We start from the raw sequence: 22,180 nt of genomic DNA, 5'->3' as shown, positions 1-22,180 counted from the left end.
TTATAACTAGCTTCTGCCCATTCGTCTGCTTCGAAAGATGATGATTATAAAACTACCCTATGTCCTTCCTCGGGCCTCGAACTATCTCCATGCCAAAGGATGACTCACGTTAGACCGGGCCGAATCCGGGCCGGAGCTTCCGAAGCTTCGTTTTCTATGAAAAGCATCACGTGATCACCTGTCATCTGTCATAGAAAAGTAAGCGTCGGAAGCTCCGGCCCGGACACGGCCCGGTCTAACGTGAGGCATACTTTAATCTAATGGGTTCTGCAGTTTAAGCGTGAATAGGTAACAGACAGCTAGATTACTTTCGGACTTATAACATTAAGTAGGAAGTATAGGTAGGTATTATGTTGAATGGAATAAAGTTTCGGTTACATTATCCTCGAGAAAGTTCGTAAAGGAAAGTGCAATAAAGCCAATATTGACAGAAAGCACAGCAGGTTTCACCCACACCTGACTTTCTACTGACATCTTGACTTAAGGCCCCTGTACACAATGGGCCATCGCCGGCCAGTCCAAGGGACGCAGCCATGCGGTAGAATGAGATAGCAATATCACATCCTCCCTCTAACACATTAATGCGTCCCTTGGAGTCCCTTGGAGTCCCTTGGAGTCCCTTGGGGCCTTTACCTGATTCAAAAGATCCTGCGAACATAAGTTCATTGTCACTCAGTTATCACTATCAGCAAATTATACACTAAGCTTAGAATAAATTTAAAAGTGGAAAAATTACTGCCTTAGGTTAGACTTCGCAGACGTTTCTTTTCAATTCAATTCAATATTTTTATTTCGAATAAAAAAAACGATATTATTGTTAGTACTTAAGGCTAAACAAAACTTATAAATCTAAGTTAGTGACAAAAAGTAGATACAAATACAAACAAACACAAAATATTAACTAATTAAAAGCGGCGTGGTGCGGCGAGCGGCGGCGCGTGCAGCCGCACCCAGCGCGCGAACAAAGGCGAGTCCCACCGCCGCGCCAGCACGTTTAGAATACTTACTGTTTTTCTACTCGTCGACTGCAATGCTTGAATTAAGACTTCGTATACCAAAGTGAAATCGCATACTTTTTTCACTATGGGACCCCAACTCAACTATAATATTCATTTCGATACTGTTTAGGCAACTATAATATTCATTTCGATACAGTTTAGTCAACTATAATGAAATTGACCAATCGAAAGCGCGGAGCAAGTACCAGGGCCTCATGAGTTACGAGAAGGTGTCGTTGGCCAACCGGCCGGGGGCGCGGGGCGCGGGGGCCGGGTCGCGTACGAGTATGAAGGTATCGCGGCTGCTTGCGCATCTTAGCTGTATACTTTTGTTTTTTTTTTTACCTACATATATTATGATTCTTCTACTAGTTTTTAGTTTTTTTTTTGTTGACTCGTAGAAAAAGTATTGTATACAATAGTGATATAGTCAAGCTTTCCAATCTCGTACCTTCCTTAGTCGAGTACCGCGTTTAGGCAACGAAGCTTGCTGAGTTGCCTAAACGCGGTACTCGACTGAAAAGCTCTCCATTATATCACGATTGTATAAAATACTATTGGGCTGTGGCGAAGACGGTCGACTAATGACGCACACCGTTTTCTAATTATTGCGTCGAAACTATCAGTGTGCTTCTGCTTGTTAAAAATTAACATGATACATTGATTGTGTAAGATGTGAAAAGCCCAAAAAAACACATAACACAATCCAATGTACTCTCGATTCATTTCTGCAATAGCAAAAGAGATTAAATTAGATATTTGTTGGTTGTACCATTGATGCCATTTCGAGCTAATTACCTATTATAGCGTTTCGGACCCAAAGGATCTATCTATAAAACCTCACCTGTCCGTCTATCTGTCCGTCTGTAACCGGGTGGCGTAAAAGATAAACCGGGCTATAACCGCGAAAATCGAAGTTCGTCACTCTAATTACGCCTTCATTGGAGTAAAAGAGAAAGATCCCCGCAATTTGCGAATTTCGGTTTTCGCGGTAGCCCCTCAATTGTCATTTTTATTTTGCTTAGGTATTTAACTGTAAGATTAAAACTTACTTTTAAATTACCGCCGCCATTCATTTTGACAACATTAATCCGAATTCGAATGCAACTTTCTGAAAGTGAATGTTAACGCATACCTACAAAATTAAATCTGCTTACACTCGTATTGGTATTTAATAAGATTAAAACGCATACTCAATGTAAATGAATTGAAATTTTGGCTTACTCGCATTTCGCTTGCAAACGAGTCATTAAGTCATGATTTAGGTAGTCAACCACATCAAATTAAGGATCTGAATCTCTTAATGTTTGCTATGTTTTTTTTTACATCTTTGTCGTTTCCTCATAAATGAGGGACAGGGACGTGACTGGATACTCTTTACTGCTCTGCGCTCTAAGCCGCTATATCTTGGGCCCGGTATAGGTACTCTAAGTGACTTTAGTTTACGCCTACGCTTTCCTAAGCTGCCATCACAGACATTGTCATCATGGCTGTGCCGAACTGCACAAAGCTGAATAAGTTATCTCAACAATTTCAGGCATTGGTAGTTATTCCTCCGAAGCTCAATAAATTTTTCTGCCCTGTAGATAAACATTATTCTACAATATAAGTATATATTTCATTATATTTACGAACTCAAAACCATTTATCATTATCACGCCAAACTAAAGCCTCTCAACTGAACTAAATTAACCTGTCACTAATTAACGCAAGCAATTAAATTAATAAGGGAACTCTCCTTTTCGAGCACCCGCCATTGTAGTGGCGCGGGAGAAAACGCCATCTCCATTCAAGATATCGCCGCTGGATAACGGTGCGGCGCACGCGCATCGCCCCGCCTCTCTCCCACTTACGGGCAAACGCGTGTGCTAGAGCGGGACGGTCGCAGACGGCGGCTGGCAAGCGATTACTCGACTGACCTACTCGACCGCGCACACTCTTTCTTGCAACCAAGCGAAACCTAATTTCTGTATCGTGAGAATTCGCAATGTACGAACGGCGACACATGTTCAGTGAAAAACATGTCTTATCGTATAGGTAATAAGGACGTTATAGTGTTCTTTGCTTGGGAGGAGTGTATATAGCGAGTAATAGTTTGATATTAAGGTAATTGCTGGTTTGTGGCGCTCTTTAGCCGCAAGGCATGTGGGTTATTTTAATCGTGGTATCAGTGGTTAGGAGGAAATGTGGAAGATTGATGTTTTCTAATTAGCGAGGCTGTTTGGCGACTCCGCGTGACAGGTAAGTGATTTACTGATTTACCTGATTGAATATATTGCTTCTTGAGTAATAAATGTGGTGAATATAATTAACCTAACTGATTAGCCACAGTATCCACAAAATCAAAGGAGTTACCAAATTTCAGAAGAGAGTAAAAAAAATCTGATAAATCTCTAATCCAAAATAAGGAGCTTAAATGAATCCAATTAGGTTTACAAAATGGAAATACCATCAGAATTAATGAATTAAGTATGATTAAGTTAAGAGTGCACTCTATCAACTTGTTCGATCTACTCTACACAAAACTCTATCGACCCAGACTCGAAGGCTCACATTAACACCTTGATTGAGTGTCCAATGTCCATACGCTTGCTAAGCATGACAAGCAGAAAATCTAACTTGTCAATCAATAGAAACAAACCTCACAGCGAAAACAAAGAGAAATCAATTGCCTGTAAGTAGACAGCATATAAAGCTCATTCACAATAAAAAGAGTCATTAAATCCGTATCGCAAGCAACTTTTCCTACAGGGTCAAGTACAGGTGCATGAAATCATTCCTAAAGTCCGGAGTCTTATCAAAACCAGTATAAGCACGCTTTTCGATTATACAAGATTGCAGCTCTCTAGGTTAAAATTATACTGGCTGGCTGGAAAGTACGATTCTGTGTAGGAATATACGGCAAGGACAGGGCGAAAGTAGACCAAGATAGCCAGTTAGAGCCCACCCGTGGCCACGAGACCACGCGCCACGATGCACGCTCGCGAATCAGTGAAAGTACGATAAGATGCGAGTCGCCATCGCGTTGATATTTGTGGTGAGTTCGAAAGTGCTAGTGTCTGGTGACAAATTGTGTTGACAGGGGTGTTGGAGGCGTTTGTACACCGAAAAGTTTACGCGCAATTTCATATCGTTTCGCACAACTTTCTTCAATAGTTATCTGTAATGTAATTAGCTCAGTAAAGTCAATTCTACCTTCAGATGGTAGCTTAGGGCCACCCCACATCTGGCGTCTTTCGGGTCTACAACTCTACGGCCCTGATCGACGCAACGTCGACGCAACGTCGACGCAACTGCGCAGCGACGTTATTTTCCATAGCGCTGACCGACGCCGACGCCTGAAAGACGCCAGATGTGGGGTGGCCCTTAGAACGGGACATATTGCAACCTTTATGAGGAACAACACCTTTTGAGCCCAAGGAATCTGGAATTTCCTAGATTCAACGGGCATTCGTAATGATCTTTAAGGAACTGCCATAACAGATCACTGTTGGTAGAAGTGGCACTCAAAAGGTCCTTAATACAATAATAATAATAAAGTGAAAAGACATACAAATCATAATAGGACGGAGTTACAAGATGGCATATTGAAGAAACCAAAAGGCAACCGCACATTTTCTAATCAAACACTAGTTTAACTCAACTTTCTTCGGAAACGCAAACGAGTTATAGCCTCAAGGCAATTAGTTTGCTGTTAAAGTGACCACTGTATTCAATTAGCAGTGTGTTTTACGACGCTATCGACAACTTAGAGGATGGTCTTGAAGTATAGAAAAGTAGTAAGCGAAAACCCACGCTATGTCAATTCAGAACGGGGACTTCAGTCACACACATATCTTTAATTTCCATGGCAATGTAGTATTGGTTTCCTCGCGATATTTTCTTTCACCGAAAGGTTACTGACGACATCTACCTATTAAATGATATTCAGTAAGTACTATTAATAATTCCACGAAACTCATCGGGCCAGGTTAGGACTAACAAGAGTAACAAGGAATTAAAGCTAACATTTTTCTTATTCTCTGGGAAACTATTTTTTTCTGTAGAAAAAGACGGCAAATTTGCAAAAATCTCGGCGCAAACGGACTAACCGGCGAACCCTCATAGAAAATTAGTTCGCAGTTAGTTTCAAATGTATGTACTTCGATTGTGTTTCTAGTTTCCGCAACTCGCTCAATAAATACCAATGGTATCAATAGTATGGGAAACTATATAGCAAACAACAGTTAAACTTCAAAAGTTGACATGACACCCTTTAACAATAGCTCATTAGCTCAACATAATGTTGTTTATGTTGAGGTCAACGAACCTCATTGTTGGATGAAGCATGTTTAACGAGGTTTGTTATCTGTTAATGATTATTAGCTTTTAAATGTTTTACACACCTGACCAACCTTACTTTATCTTTCTTAGAATCTAATATGTACATCAATGAAGTAAACAAATGTATCACATTCGGTCATGAAACTCTTATGGGAAATATATTCCTTATATGTTTTAGGGTTCCGTACCTCAAAAGGAACCCTTATAGGATCACTCGTGCGTCTGACTGTGTCCGACCATAGACTGGATTAGAATTGTGAGAAGCGGGTCGTAACGTAACCAAGTTAATTGCTTTCGACTAGACCAGCCAATTATCTTTATGAATAGCAAATATTCATAAACTGACAATATTTACAATTTATTAGTCTGAGTGATGAAGTTCTTTTGTGCTTTTGTGCGGCAACAAAGGAATGGCATATATATTATCTTCAATCTTCATGTGAGTTATCTCCTATCATACGATAATAGTAAGAGACTACATAACACACAACCTTTAACAAATAAAGAACCGACTTCTCAAGACCATCAGCAGTTCCAGTTCACTAAAAGTACCTTTCTTAGAGAAAATCCACGAATTACTATTAAAACATGGGTGAATCAACTTTTTCTTGTCACCCATTGGTTACGATCATCTGGGTCACTTATCTATTTTAGCCATTTAAAATAACCAAACGTACATTTTAATTTAATGTGCGGAAAGAAGAGTCGTGGAATGTATGGGGCCAATACATTCCACGACTCTTCTCTTTCCGAACAGACTCTAGTTATAAGGCGTTTCTTTAATGTGTCATCTATATACTTAGCATATTAGTAGAATGATGGTTAACATTTCCTCTAACAAATTATGCTACTATTGCCGGCTGGCTGACACGACTGTAAAACAAAAAAATAATTGATCCACCTTTGTAACCAAATTCCTATAAGTGGGTCTAGCTTATATATTTGAAGAATTTTCATAACTTCTTCCATCGTCAGATCCACTGTCAGATCCTGACTCGATGACATAGGGACCAACCTGTAAAGGACACCCTTTCAAACAAAACAATAATTTTCCTAATCAATCCACCCGTCTACGAAAAATCGGGGCCGAAGTGTTATTTATGTGAGGACCTTAAAAATTTGGTTAAAAATGATTTTGACATTTAGCATAGGATGAACATAGAACATAGCACATTGTGACATAAGCCGCATAACGACACAAATGTGCTTACGTCAAAGTGAAAGTTTGGCGGGTTTTCACCTGCGCTCGCGGCCCTATTTTGGAGCACACATGTTACACTTGCTGACCAAATGTGTTAAGTTTAGCTACTGCTCTGTCTACAATCAAATGTAAGTAGGTATGTGGTTTATGATGGAGGAGACAGGATGTGGAGGGAGAGGAGAGGAGGTGATGATGGAGACAGGAGGTGGCCGTGGGAACTCTGTGAAAAAACAACGCAAACTCTAATTGCGTTCTGGGTTTTGTTTCGATGAGTAGTTTCCTGTGGAAAGAAAAGTACAGTCAGCGATAAAAGCTTGTACAAAAAATGTATTTTTTGCCAAAAACTTATTTTTATTATTTGATCGCAATCTCACCCGTTTTTAAATGCCGATGCGGTCTAGGATGGAGCATGACCTAAAATATGTCTATTCACTCTCGATTTAAAAATATCCAAGATAAAGTGGTCTGGGAGTAGATTCAGACGCTGTGTAATTGCGCCATTATCTTGTATAATCATCATCATCATCATCACCTACTCTCGTCTACTGGTGGACATAGGCCTCTCCTATTGCACGCCATTGAGCACGATTTGCGGCAACTCTTATCCAGCTCTTGCCATCCGCCTTGCAAAGGTCATCACTCCATCTAGTTTGAGGGCGTCCTAACGCTACGCGGTCACCACTCGAGAACTTGTCTACCGTCTAGAGTCTGTGCGGAAAGAGAAGAGTCGTGGAATGTATGGAGCCCAATACATTCCACGACTCTTCTCTTTCCGCACAGACTATATCTTGTATAATCAAAACTTGTCAAACCAATGTCAAAACACCCTCCATCACGGTATCAATGACCTCAAGTTAATGACAGCTCCATCTCCCATCACAACACAACATTGCTTAATGTTTACATCAGCACCATGTGACGTCACGACTTACTTTCACTTCTAACTAATGATATGTAACACTTTCGAACCTCTTTTGTTTTTTTATTAAGTTTCTCCAAAGATTTTTTGTTTGTAAATTACGTTAAATCGGCTCCAGTTTTTTGTTATCAAATCGGTCAGGTTTCTGACTATAAGAACAGGTTTTGAGAATACTAGACCGGAAATTTCTAGACTAGACTTTCTCATTCGTAGATCAGTACCTATAGTTAGTAAACATTCGACTATCGAACGTCTAAAGCCTTTCCTAACTTAGTGCCAGTAGATATCGACGTCAAGTATTTCACTTGCGTCCCACATTGACTTGGCCAAACCATAAAATCACTTTTTATCTTGAGACATGTACTGTACAGGTACAGCCAGCAGCAGAAGATGCTAAGCGGGCCAGAAGATCTAAATATTCTTGACGCGACTTTATTGTTAAGAGAATAAGAGCGTGTCAAGGTAAATTTGTACATCTCGCCCGCTTAGCAACTTCTGCAGATGACTGTATTAGGTATCAATAGGTATATCAATTATGTATATGTCTGCGCGTTAAATGGTGTAGGTACCTACTACTGATGTTGTGATGGTGGTGACATTACCACCACATGAAAAATTCCGATACATCTCATATTTTTGTACGGGAATCGATGTTTATTCTTTTCAAAAATGAAAGCTGCGTTGTTCCTGAAATATTCCTGAAATTTCCGAGAAATTTGGAATTTTTTCACAACTTAATACACATCCGTAGGTGTAGACCTGGCCGCGTAGCCAACGTGCCAATCGCTAACGCTCCGTAGCGATCGAAACGCAACTGTCACTGTCGCACTAATTTGAAAGAGAGAGACAAAGCGTTTCATTGTCGAAGCGATAGCGATTGTCAGCTTGGCTAGGCCAGCAGGTACTTAATCATTGTCTCCGGGCTTCGTTCCCACTTTTGGGCAAAGATCCACTTTTTCTCCAGTATCTTTCTCTTCATCATCAATTCATCAGATTCGTGTCATACTCACCATCATCATCATCATCATCATCATACCAGCCCTCTATCGCCCACTGCTGAGCATAGGCCTCTCTTCTAGTACACCACTTGTCATACTCAACACATTTCACGAAGTAGTATACATAGTACCTATAACAATAAAAGATGTGACACTCTTATCGCTCGTAACAGTTGTAATCATGTCATAACAGCAACAATCACAAACATTCCCCAGTAGACATAATGTAGAGATCATCGCAATCTCACTTTCTCACTTAGATCGCTTGAGATAACATCTCAGTGTGTTTAGCCGAAGCGTGTTGATCTGTTTGTTGTTTACTATCGTGGCCATCGCAACATGCATCTATCTCTCTCTTGATCTTGACTTATTATTATTACCAGACGGTCTAGCATGAGTTGCGTTCTCGCGCGCGACTCCATACTTGAAGTCGCGCAAGATGTATAGAGTCGCGCGCAAGAAGGGAACTCATGCTAGACCGCCAGTATTACCACTAGGTACTAATGACACGCTAGACCGTGCCGGGGCCGGGCCGAACCTTCGGGCGCTTCGTTTTCTATGGAAAACACCACGTGATCACCGATCAGCCGTCATAGAAAATTACATGTTGGACGCCTCGGCCCGGGCCCGGCCTGGTCTAGCGTGAGTCAGATCCTTTACGTTACTTGATATTTGATTTCAGCGATAATTGCTCTAAAGTCTAAACTCTACACTTTTCCGTCCCTTTAAGAGTCTAAAGGGAAGGAAAATTATAGGCGTTATTCACAAACGCTTGTGAAGTCTAACAACTAAGTAACAAGCCCTTGATAATCGTTTGACCTTATCCACAGAATATATTAAAGAGGTTAGAATGGCTATCGCGCGCAGTTAGTATCGGAACCGGTGTCGCCGCTCGTTCCTCTCCACATTTACTAACACTCGCGCAACGGTAGTAAAAACTTGTGTGCCTGGTGAATGGATACGCCTCCTTTAGACAGATTTGATGTCTGGCTTCTTAATCTGAAGGTTATTGTGGCGCAAACGGCATGTTTACGTTTTTCGGTCAGCGCGGGCGAGTATTAGCATGCGAGCGTTTGCTCATAACCGGCGGCGACACGTACCCTGCTCGCATCGCCACGCCATTCTACTTGTTCTGTGACCTTATCCGTCATTGTAGTATGTAATGTACCAAATAACGCACACATGCCATTGTAATATACTATAAATATTATGCACGTGTGTGGGTTTTACGGGTTAAGGGGCCCACTGATTACCAGTCCGCCGGACGATATCAGCCTGTCAGTTGTTCGGAACCGTCCACTTTTTCTAACTGACAGGCCGATATCGTCCGGCGGACTATTAATCAGTGGGCCCCTTTAGGCATAGTAGATACCTACACTCACTACACATTTTAACATTTGTTTTTCTTATATTAATCATAAATCTGATTAAATTGTGTGATGTTTTATAATGTACTTAACTTAATTGTGGCAGTTTTTGCGAGCCAAATTGCCATCAAGCTATCCGGTAATTTAGAGTCATATATCTCATTCCGCTACTGATATAAATTTACCGTAGGTATGCCGTATTGGACCTATCCAAACACATGTTATAAATGTACAGCAAAACACATGTTAATTGCAGCGAAATCTCATCTTAGTACACTCCGGAACGCGCAACGGTAACGCATGCCCACACGGCTGTAAACATCTTCTTTTTGGTGGAGAAAGCGTGCGTATGCGCGTGGGCATCGTATCGTGCTGAACTTGCCAAATAACGATTCACACTTGACGCGTCGAGCCGGAACACTATTAAATACAGGAATAAGGTATTTGACTGTTTTAAAATACATTATTTTACACCACGCATGAAATAAAGCAGCAAAAGATGAATAGAGTAACGTAGACAGCAGTTATTTTTAGACACAATTTCTATTTTAAAACCCGTATAAAACTATAAAGAGAAGGTCATTTGATTGTGACGTCGCATGTTAGTGTTTAAATTCTATAGTAGCAAAATCGTTTTAACAGTTCGAAAAAAGCTAGTACAGTACCTAGTCAAATACCCTATTAGAGTTTGAGTCCATCATAAAAAAAACGCCGTTCCGCTAGTGTGGAAGCGCTCATACCTGTCTACATTTCTTTATTATTAGCGTATGTAATTGTAATACCAAATATGGCACGGCTCACGTGCACTAATAAGCGCAAACGAGATGCACTCCAAGACTTGTCATATTCATACAGTGTGAAAATCTAATACGGGCAATAAGTTAAACCAGATATAGAATGTATCCGCCTAATCATGAATTAAGAAGTTTTTTTAACTTACCTACACTAAATTATGACCCCGCATAATTTTCTTTTTTGATTTAGGTACCGACCAGCAATGTACCTACTGCAGACATTAAGACGAAACAGGAGCTGAGATTTAAATATTTTAGGTAAATTAAATATACCCGTCTCGCTAACGGAAGCGGCTCCTAAAACTAGTGCGATAAGGACAAGGCGAAAAATCCTGCGTAAAAATCTCAAAAATCGAGGTTTCGTACTCGACTGTTTCCTCCTCCAAAACTTAACCAATCGTAACCAAATTTGGAAATTGATATCAGTTTTGAATACCACGCCTCTCATTGCGGCATAGTCAATTAGGCGATTTTGGCCATTTTTGAAGGGCTCTAGAGCCTTAAAACACAAAAATATCAAAAAAAGCAAAACGGTCCGACAATATTAATCTGTGTTGAAAAAATCATTGATCTAGCTTCAAAACCCACGGAGGAAACAGTCGAGTACGTTTATATGGAGAAATGACCACTCCTGTTGGCTCTTAAGAAACATAAGATGACATGACATCACGATATACCAGCTTTTTATAGTAACTGCCAATTAGCGTATCGTATCCCGTAACTTAAGTGTTGGTATTACATTGCAGGCCGAATTATTCTGTATGGTTAACATTTTCATTGTATTTTGAAACAAAATCTATCTCAATATTGGTACTTCATATTAGGTCCTTCCCAACGCTAACCACCGTTTAAATATTCGCCCGTATTGGATTTACACACTGTAGATATTGAGAATTTGTAATTGAAATTGTTATCTATGGTATTTATTAATGTTCGTATTTAATATATGTATGTAATAAATAACTGATGAAAATATTAGCTCACTATGCCAAGAACCCACCAACTATTTAGAATATACTTACCTACTAAAAATAATGTTGCTCACAGGCAAATCAGCCTTTTAATGATGTTTATAAACTGCAATTTTCTTTAAAAAAAAACGTAGGTTAAACAATGCACGTCTAAGTTGCATTAAATGTGCAACGCCGTTTACAGGCAAAACCTCCTACACGGTCAGTTTCGCGAAGAGTCACCCGTCCTAATTTAGGGTGTATATTTCAAGCGAACATAATACTATAAGTAATTTTATTTCAAGCATACAAACTTAATATACCTACATATCACTTCACTACATAGTATAAAATAAAGTCGCTTCCCGCTGTCTGTCTGTCTGTATGTATGCTTAGATCTTTAAAACTATTACGCAACGGATTTTAATGCGGTTTTTTTTTTAATAGATAGAGTGATTCAAGAGGAAGGTTTATGTATATTTTGTTAACCCGTGCTAAAACTAAAAATAAATAAAACTAATTTTATAATAAATAGCTAAAAACGATTACCCTGATCCCCTGCGGCATGGTGTCGTAGATGCTGGCATCATTTCCTCGCTGTATCGCAATACTTATTATTTGTGCGAGGAAGCTGCCAGCTCTACGATCACCAGTGGCGATAATACCTACTGTTTGGCAAGAACCCTTTGTAACCAGTATCTTTGGAAGATTACATCAGTTTACTTTAAATCGAAGCTTTTTATTTGAGTCGTCGAGATCCTGACCTGCACGGCGGCTACACCTACTATTATGTATAATAGGTACCTTAAGTAGTATAATTTCTACTACCACTACCATAATACCTACTTGTTAGCATATCGATAGAGAAAGTGCTAATCCTTATCAGACTTGTCCATCAATCAATGTCCCTAAAAGGTCGCAAGAGCAAGTCATAATGTGCATATTATTAGCAATTAATTTGAATAAGAATTGAAAAACTGCGAAAAGTAGGTAACTACCTAGTAACTACCCAATAAAATGTCTCTATAAATCAGTTTTATTTTTAAATAAAATAAAATGATTTACTACTGCTACCAAATCAAATACTACCTACTAAGCAAGTATAGTGTTGTCACCAGGGTTGTTGCGAACATCCGCATCCGCAACCGCGGAACTTCCATTATTTTCAACATCCGCATCTGCATCTGCATCCGCATAAAATCGATGCGGAGCTTATGCGGATGCGGATGTCGAACAAGTCGGTACAGGAACGTCTTAGCGGCGGCGTAAGTGCTAGGTAATTTAGTCATATAACGAAATAGTCTAGATCAGCCATTCTCAAAGTGTGTTCCGCGGAACCCTAGGGTTCCGCGACACCCCTGCAGGGGATCCGCAAGAATTTAGAATAATAAAATAAGCATAATTACCTATTATGCTTATTAATAAAAAAATACACTTCTAAAAACGATTGTTCCATCAAGTAGGTATTTCGCTTTCCAAAAGGGTTCCGTCAAAAAAAAAGATTGAGAACCGCTGGTCTATATTGACATTTGACATTTGATGTCAAAAAATCTGCATCCGCAACATCCCTGTTGTCACAAATACAACTATGTTCCTCTAGGGGTAGTACTATTAGTTATTCTGTGCTCTAGGTCTAGATTACACTAGAGGTACTATGAGCTGCAAAAGTGCATACCCGCTTTATGAATGCAATTCATTCACATTTGGTGCTTGCTGTACAATCTCAATCGGCCGTTATTCGATTGTCGCCGATCGAAAGCAGTGAAATGAGGATGTCATTAGGTACGGCTCAATTAGGCGTGGGCGTTTACTTTCGATAGCGGCGATGGTGCAAGTCATGAGAGAAAGTCTTCAGTAGGCCTAGCACATAATAGGCGCGATTGTATCTCGCGACGAGATAGACTACCAGTCTTTTTCTAACTATGTTAATTAAAAGAGGGACGGGTACCTAGTCTATTCTCGCCTCGAGATACTGTCGCGCCAATCATGTGCTAGCCCGGCAGAGGAGCCCCCCTGGCTTATTGAGTTAATCACTAATTCCATTAGGAAACAAGAGAAGAAAACTCTATTCGGTATATAAAGTAACTCTATTCGGTAAGTTTATGGAACGTTGTGACCCTTGATCCCATGGAATGAATTCACTTTGTACATTATTGACCCGATGCATATTATGCTGGATACCACCAGTAGAGTAGGTAAACATATCACTGATTTTTTAAACTTCCACGATTTTTACACATTATTAAATTGTATAACGGGACTTAATCGCGTATTTAAGTTTTAAGATTTACCTCCGACGTTTCGAGTATTTACATTTTATGATTTACCTCCGACGTTTCGAGGACGGCGTTGTCTGAAGACTGGCTAAAGTTGACATCAATATCTTCTAGCCGCGCGAGTTTTTCGAACTACCGTCTATTAGTTTATTGAACGTTGGCGAAGGGGAACACCCAAATATTCCGAAATATGTTTTTCCGACTTTCATAACCTCGATTTTCATAATCCCGATTTTTTATATGTCCGAAATATCGAAATTACGACTTTGAAAACCACGAAAGAAGAAAACCACGACTGTGTTATTTCCGAATACTTAAAATCCGATTTTCATATGGACGAAAGCTTAAAGTTCCGATTTAGAAAAAATCCGAAAATATTTTTTTCACCTCAGCAGCTCGAACAAGGGTACTTTGCTACTTAAAAACAGTGAGCAAAATCGCATTTTGCTCACTGTTTTTAAGTAGCAAAGTACCCTTGTTCGAGCTGCTGAGGTGAAAATTTAATTGTTGGTATATCTTAAGAAAACATGAGTGAATAGAGGTAAGTGATGAAGAAGGAATACATTTTTCGGGTTCTCTAATATGTTCTCACTGCTGAGGTGAAAAATGTTGTGTACTACACGAGATCAAAGTTATTTACATCTCGTGCGCTTTTGAGTCCCTTACTACGCTCAAGATTCTAAATTAGATTCACTCGCTACGCTCGTGAATCTATTATAGAATCTTTCGCTTGCACGGGACTCAAAATAAGCACTCGAAGAAATATCAAACTTTGATCTCTTGTTGTACAAATAACTATTTCCGAATTTGTCTATTCCGAAAAATCATTGACCGATCGGAAATAAAGTAATTCGGTATTCAGAAATTCGATCTTTTGTAAACTCGGAATAATGAAATTCGTGATTTTCAAAATAAGACTTAAACGCACTTTTTTAAATCTAACTAACCATAATCCGAATCGGAGTACCCCACTATCCACGTGGTCTTGTCTGTCCTACCCCTAGAGTGTATGTAAAAAGCCGGAGGAGCGGAGGGGAATCAGCCCTCGCCCGCCGTAGCAAAGCCCGGCGAAGAGGCTGCTAATGCCCGTAGCGCCGGAGCAGATGCTCCGTAGATGCCCGTAGCGTCCAACAAAAAAACTTTTGCCTAGGTTAGGTTAGAACTGCAACCCCACGAAAACAAACTGTTGCCAGAAAAGTGGGTTAGGTTAGGTTAGAACTGCGACCTCACGAAAACAAACTGTTGCCAGAAAAGTGGGTTAGGTTAGGTTAAAACTGCGTCCCCCAAGAAAACGAACTGTTGTCTGAAAAGTGGGTTAGGTTAGGTTAGAACTGCAACCCCCAAGAAAACGAACTGTTGCCAGAAAAGTGGGTTAGGTTAGGTTAGAACTGCGACCCCACGAAAATAAACTGTTGCCTTAAAGGTGGGTTAGGTTAGGTTAGAACTGCGACCCCCAAGAAAACGAACTGTTGCCAGAAAAGTGGGTTAGGTTAGGTTAGAACTGCGACCCCACGAAAACAAACTGTTGATCGCCGAAGGCGACCAGCAAGCCGAAGCTGCGTAGGCGAGCATTTATTGTGCCTGCGCTTTGATACGCAAGGGCGAAGGGGCTGCTTTGCCCGTAGCGCCGGAGCACGAATCGATAAATTCGGAATTAAAAAAAATAGGGATATTTAAAATAGGAGTCACGTGGAATCGGAATTAAAATTTTCGGAATAATGGCATTTCGGAATTCGTGATTTCAAAAATCGTAAATGTTAAATTCGGTGTTTATCACTATCGGGATTTTTATATTCGGAATTATGTGGTTCGGAATTTTAAAAAATCGTCTTTTTTGCTATTCGGAAATATACACTTTCGTGGTTTTCATCGTTCGTAATTACGACAGTCGGAATTTTGATGGGTCGAGCATTTAAAAAACGGAATAATAAAATTCGATATTCTAAAATTCGGCATAAAATATTTCGGAATTATGTAGTGTACCCTTGGCGAAGATGTTGAAGTCAACTTTAGCCAGTCTTCTCCGAGACCACGGGGACAACGCCGTCCTCGAAACGTCGGAGGTAAATCTTAAAACTTAAATCCGCGATAAAGTCCCGTGTCCAGTTGTACAATTTAATAATAAGGTAAGCATATTATGTACAAAATTGCTGCAAAAATACTGGTGGAATCCCGCCCTATGGCTCGAAAAAATTACGAACAGTAGGTATCTGAGTTGTGGAAGGAGTGATACTCCGCTCCACTATTTCGGTGTATTCCCATTTGTTCCCGCTACACATACCTCCGCGATACGTGAGGCGGGGACAGATGGGAATGATTCATATGAACGCACCTACTCCCATCTGTTCCGGGGACAAATGAGAATACACCGCTGTTTCCCGTGACTTAGACCACACAGTTATACAGGTGTCCCGCGATCTCACGACGTCGTCGCGACCCGCATACATTTGTCATTTATCGTCTACTTACATTTACATCTATCATTGAGTACTAAAAATTAATAAGAATAACCGGTTAATAGCACTTTGACTTTGAGTAGTCGTATAAGACTAGTATTTGATGTGAATGGTGACCTTTTGTTACCACATCGGTGGCAAACAAGCATACTATACGGACTTTGGTCGCCTGCAACTCCGGACTCAGAGATATTTCATAGTTCATATGGCCAAGGAGAGAGTGTTCATACTCGTACATTTAGTTAGGTACCTACACATTGCCTACACATTGTATTCTCTAGCTAGGGGGCACAGCTAGGGTTGCCAACTATTTTTTGGTGGAATATAGTATTTTCCAGAATAAGACATCAAAAATATAGTACATTTCAAAAAATATAGTATTTTTAGATAAAATACTAAACATAAGTGTAATACTTATACGTTTAATCGGAAATATAGTATTTTAGCGTACTATATATTTTCCAAAAATATATAGTACAGAGAGCCAAAATATAGTACAATACTATATAATATAGTACGGTTGGCAACCCTAGGCACAGCTGTACGACATTCGACATTATCTTGTAAATGTTGCTCATAAATAAGTGTTCCTATACAATGGAAAGGGCTTCAAAATCTTTAAATTCAATCCACTTTCTTCTCTTAATTTAAATTATACATTCTGCGACCTTAAACAGCTTAAGCGCCATATTCACAATCAATCTTGCCGACAACCCGCAGGTGCGAAACACAGAGTTAACAAGCTCTTAAACAGCATCCAAAAACGTTTCGACGTAAAATTATAAAAACAATACCTTAGCTCATTGCAACATGGTAGATTTTTGTCTGTGGCATACACTTATGTGTCATTGTTCCAACGCGCTTATTACCGAACATCAACCACCCATCAGTATATTAAGACGTCGGGTTTCAGGGGAAAAAATTTAGTGACATGTAGGTAGAGAGTTCTTATATCGATAAACTCTAGAACCCAAAAGAAAAGGATGAGTATAGTTATCCTGGTTCTTACTGACTGACAAAGTGGTTTGACCAACTATATAAAGAACCTAAAACCTATTTCCGTATCCGTAAATTCCGTAAGGTCCGTTAAACACTATCGCACCGCACTGCATCCTTGGTGCGTCGCACCCATAAGTGAGAGCGAGAAACATATATCTCTTTCTCGCTCTCACTTATGGGTGCGACGCTCCAAGGTCACGGTGCGGTGCGATAGTATGTTAGCTACTTAACACTTGACAGCGGATTTTGAATTTATAGTGGTGTATAGCATAGTATTGTTAACCGGTTTTTTTTTCTTTATATTTTCGTGTCGCTACACAAGATACCAAAACCCCTGACCTAATTTCTAGTATATCCGCGGAGTCAGGGGATTTTTACATAGTCTGGCAAACCAATTTGTTTTTTTTATGTGGGATCAAAAACCACTGCGGCTACATTTTTTAAATGAAACACATTTTCTACTGACAAAATTGGTTTCTCAGACTTAACTTTGCTTTAAGTCAAATAAATATGCTAACTCTCCCTTTTTCTTGCAAGTAGGTGCCTCACGTGTTGGGGTACGACTATGCGTCGGCGTGCGCGCGGCCGAAACGCGCGGGGCGCGCGCGCGCCGCCGCCCCCTGCGATCTCAGCAAGCAAAGCTACTGCACCAGCCCGGGAGAAGCTTACCCGTGGCACGCCATCAGGAGGTTCGTGAGGGAAAACCAGGTACACATCTTATGGGTCGTTTTATCATTGTTTAAACATGTTGCTATTATTAATTTAAATAGTCTTAATATTTTCTTGGTTGCACTCAAAATGAGTCCATAGTTCTAAACTTCGGCTTTCCTGACTAACAAAACTTTTTTTTGTTAATTTCAGGGTCTCATGAGAAGAATGTATGGTGAAGAACGTCACATAGCAGTTTTAAAAGCAGAACTAGAGAACTTCATAGAAGACGACGAGGATGAAAACGTTAAAAAGACTGCAGATTTTGCCGAAGACATAATCAAAACAAAAATGATGTACACTAAGAAAAGCCATGGACGTGCCATGAAAGTAAAGCCACATTTCAGACCAATCCAATCAAATTCCAATAGGAAATCTGATAACGATACTTTAAGAGTAAAACCGTTAGTGTTTGACGGTAATAATACCAAAATTAATAAGACTGGGAATAGAAATTTAACTGAAATAACAAGTAATGAGACGGTATATGAAGACAAAGGTATATCTTATAAAACCAAGCTTGAAAGCATTGCTAATATTGAGCTTAACAATTTGGATCCGGATGTCATAACGCTTGAAGCTGTAATAAAACAAAGCATCGAAACGAATAGCATCTACCCAAATTTTGGAAGCGTAAAAAGTGAACCAGTAGCTTTAGCCGCTAAAAATAGCTCATCGGATAAGAATATCACAACAACAACAGAAGCCATTCTGAACTCAACAGAGACAACAACCCTGGATATGCAGTACGACGATATGACCACAGACTCGGGTAAAGACGCTTGGAAGCCAATGACACCTGACACTTCAACTTTACCACCGACACTTCTGTTTTCAGAGCACGAGAAGGTTAAGACTGACAGGATAGACACCAATGTCAACATTGTCAACAAGAAGAAGGAAGAGTTCCATCCAAAGCCTGCACAACCAGAGGCTATGCGACCTGCAGTTATAAAATTACGAGGAGCGTAAGTTTTATCTATTGTTCAATAACATCCAATTCCTAAAAAAATATATAGTGTGGTACACTACTTTAGCCAGTTTAGCCTAACGCTGCGTCTTACAACTTGCGAACGCGAAGCAAAGCGGCGCGGCTGGCCACGTATCAACGGATTGATCACCCCGCGCCGCATCGCTTCGCGTTCGCATGTTGTTAGCCTTCGTATGTATGTAGTACACTACTTAAGTATAGGTACATATAAATATCACCAGAACTCGTTTTTGGTTGGAAACAATTTACTAGCTCACTCCTATTTACCTAGAGTAGGAAAAGATTTTTTCAAAGAGTCTAAAATGACCTACGTACGGTTGTTATGGGTTAGAGTTAACAAGTTGTAGCCGCCGTGCAGGTCAGGAGCTCGACGACTCAAATAAAAAACTTCAATTCTTAGTTAACTGATATAATTTTCCAAAGTACTGGTTTACAAGGGTTCTTGCTCTTGCCAAAATGGTTAAATGTAGAAGTGGTGGATATTGCATGGAGGCTGATGAGAGAGTGATTTGCAATATTTGATCAGTACAAAAGGTGGTTTAAATTTAGGTGCCTGTAATTGGCCGCGATACAAAGTATGTGGAGCGCTCCTAATGGTGCTGAAGAAAAAAAAAGTTTCCGAATACTAGCCGAGCCCGACGACCGCGTTTAGCTAATGCATTAGTGTAAGGCCTGAGTGGACGCTCAAAGCGGAGCGTTCGGCGGGGCGTGCAGCGTGGCATCGGGCTCAAAGGCCGCTCCTATACGCTTGCATTTGTTTAACATGCACGCCGCACGCCCCGCCCCGCTGCACGCCCAACTCGAGCGTCCACTCAGGCCTTACACTTAGGAATATAGGTATTGAGATTTTATACAAATATAATGGTTGCGTTCGCAACACAAGTAAAACAGTAAAACAAGTTGACTAATCAATGTAACAAATCAAAAATTAATTTGTATGTATTCGAAAACGAGAACAGTATCTACAAGTTACAAGCTTAGAATTTATCTGGATAAAATAAGGAATTAAACAGAAGATATCTGTTTAATTTAACCCCTTCCTTTCTCGGCCAGGGTAATGAATAAAGGTGTGGTATTACAGGAACGCATGTGAGTCCAAAGAGGAAATGGCGGCCCCGTTCTGGGCGAACAGCACGCGTGGCGAGGTGCTGGCGCTGCTCAACATGTATCCCTTCGAGCAGTACATCCATCTAGAGACCTGTGTGAACGAGAAGAAGCAAATGTATTGCAGGGAGGGCTGCAGGTTTGTATTGTTTCACTACTCAATCCTGAAATAAAACAACTTATCAAAAAATATTAATCTAGGCCCTGGACCCTTTGAAGCGTTGTGAATTTTATTACACTACTGTGCAATACAAAGATATAGCGTCTGAAACACTCATAAGTGCATAACTCGCGTACTACATGTGATCATCCATAAAATTGCTTTCATATTAGTAAGACTCACGACAGTATTCAATTAAGTGTTATGGTCTACTAAAATTCGTGTTATTTCGTGTGTATTAACGATGTTGGCGCACCTTTAACATTTTATTCTAAACGAATATAAATGCTTCTCTTGACTTTTCTACGAGTACTTACTAAGAAGCCTAATTAGGTTTATCGCTGCAAAGTTTAAAGAGCAATTTTAGTAGTCAACCTATATATCCTCCAATTATAAGCCATTGTATTTTAAAATATTAACCACAAAATTGGATTGAAATTTCCAGGTGTGAGCAGCAATATCGTCTCCACAGACTGCTCGCCTATGACCCTCGCAATGAATGCCGCGGGATCTTCGCCGACTGGTTCAAGTTCCCAGCTTGCTGCGTTTGCAAATGCTACGACGTCCCCTTGGAGTTTCGCGCCCGCTCTCCCCGGATATTACATCCACAGTACGGGGAAGAAGTGAAGAGAGTAATATATGAAGACGTTGCTAGGGACTGGTATATGTCCGCGTATGATGATGAAGAGGATCTCTTTTAAAATGTAAGCGTTTAATTCGAACCCTATGTTTTCATTTTAGATTTTTTCCAGTTACTTTGGGTCCTAATCTACCTCTCGAAAACCACTGCCATCTGATATTCAAACAAGTGGAAAGGTACCACTGGCCTGGCATAAGGTCATAAGCAGAACTCGGTGGGGGTGAGCTATTTACCTTATAATTTGACATGTCTCACGTCAAATTATACTTACTATGAAAATATTTTAATTTGAGTTATTTCAAGTAGAAATTATACGATTATAAATTAAAAACTGAAATATTTATGTCCTATATATGAAAGAAAAAGTGACCATGACCTCCAGTGCCCAGGGCTGAGATACACCCAGCGTCCCAGACCTGGGCACTGTGCGCTTTAGTCACATTTTCTTTCGTATAGGATCAGTGCGCTAGTTTTCGTCTACTTGACAGATTCGCAAATTATATATTTGGTTTTTAATTTTCTACTAGCGAAATATCATTTTTGTGTAGACAGATATATTGTTTATACATTAATAATTGCAATACGTACAAATTTCTGCACTAATGTAGGTTTATATTCAAATTTCGTCAAGTGGACGAAAACTAGAGCTGGACGAAAACTAACGTACCTACCCAATGACATCTGTTTTATTGTACTGGTGTATAATATTTGGTTTATTTTTATCTCATCTTACAGGTACTGATTTTGACAAAATAATGTCAGCGATAAGAAAATCGAACTTCTGTATCAGTTATTGTAATCTAAACCCACCTTGTGATTAAATTATTTTATTTATTCTCTAGTTATTTTTTTTATTCCATGGCGTTAAAATTGTATGTTTATTACCATAAGTAAAACACCATTCTCGAATGGAACTTGTACATTGTGACTGTAAATCGCGTATGCTCCCGAGTCAATTAATTTATTTAGATTTTATATTTTATCTCTTGTTTTTACTAACTTATATAGGTAGTTTATTTTAATTAAGGCTAGTGTATAAAAAATAAACGTTGTTGTCATTTCAAAATTTAATAATTAAATTATTTTTAAATGTTTTACAGCATTCTCTGTTTCACCTATCCTAATTCCTGTCTTTACCCGCAAATAAGCTAGGCAGAGGCCAGAAAAGTGTGCTATTTATTTATATAGAGAAACCTAAAAGGAGATTTTTGGGTTATTTCTGTTACTTTTACCACCTAAAGCGAGTTGCTGATAACTACTTAGGTATAGTAATGTTATGTTTAATGTATGTTAGAT

The 22,180-nt window shown here is 39.7% G+C and overlaps 1 protein-coding gene across 2 annotated transcripts; it reads left to right on the top strand.

Annotated features, from left to right (window-relative positions):
* The first annotated feature begins 3,767 nt into the window (after positions 1-3,767).
* Positions 3,768-20,945, top strand: LOC134653790 (protein spaetzle 4). 2 transcript variants are annotated; one of them, XM_063509156.1, is made up of 5 exons: positions 3,768-4,035; positions 17,822-17,989; positions 18,143-18,957; positions 20,062-20,223; positions 20,690-20,945. In XM_063509156.1, exons 1-5 carry the CDS (start codon positions 4,006-4,008, stop codon positions 20,943-20,945), a joined length of 1,431 nt encoding a protein of 476 aa, XP_063365226.1. In that variant the 5' UTR covers positions 3,768-4,005. The 2 variants fall into 2 exon arrangements, with proteins under 2 accessions (XP_063365226.1, XP_063365227.1); XM_063509157.1 differs by having other exon boundaries at positions 3,769-4,035; positions 17,819-17,989.
* Positions 20,946-22,180: the final 1,235 nt, after the last annotated feature.

Source organism: Cydia amplana, chromosome 14 (assembly GCF_948474715.1).
Source record: "Cydia amplana chromosome 14, ilCydAmpl1.1, whole genome shotgun sequence".
NCBI lineage: Eukaryota > Metazoa > Arthropoda > Insecta > Lepidoptera > Tortricidae > Cydia > Cydia amplana.
The sequence above is the reverse complement of the archived record's forward strand: the minus strand, read 5'-3'. Positions and strand labels throughout refer to the sequence as shown.

What these genes read in the sequence shown, in the direction of transcription:
- LOC134653790 (XM_063509156.1), top strand. Translation starts at nt 4,006, where the DNA reads ATGCGAGTCGCCATCGCGTTGATATTTGTG. An exon ending in GGTTCGTGAGGGAAAACCAG is followed by an intron (nt 17,990 to 18,142) that starts GTACACATCTTA and finishes TGTTAATTTCAG; the next exon opens with GGTCTCATGAGAAGAATGTA. An exon ending in GTTATAAAATTACGAGGAGC is followed by an intron (nt 18,958 to 20,061) that starts GTAAGTTTTATC and finishes GTGGTATTACAG; the next exon opens with GAACGCATGTGAGTCCAAAG.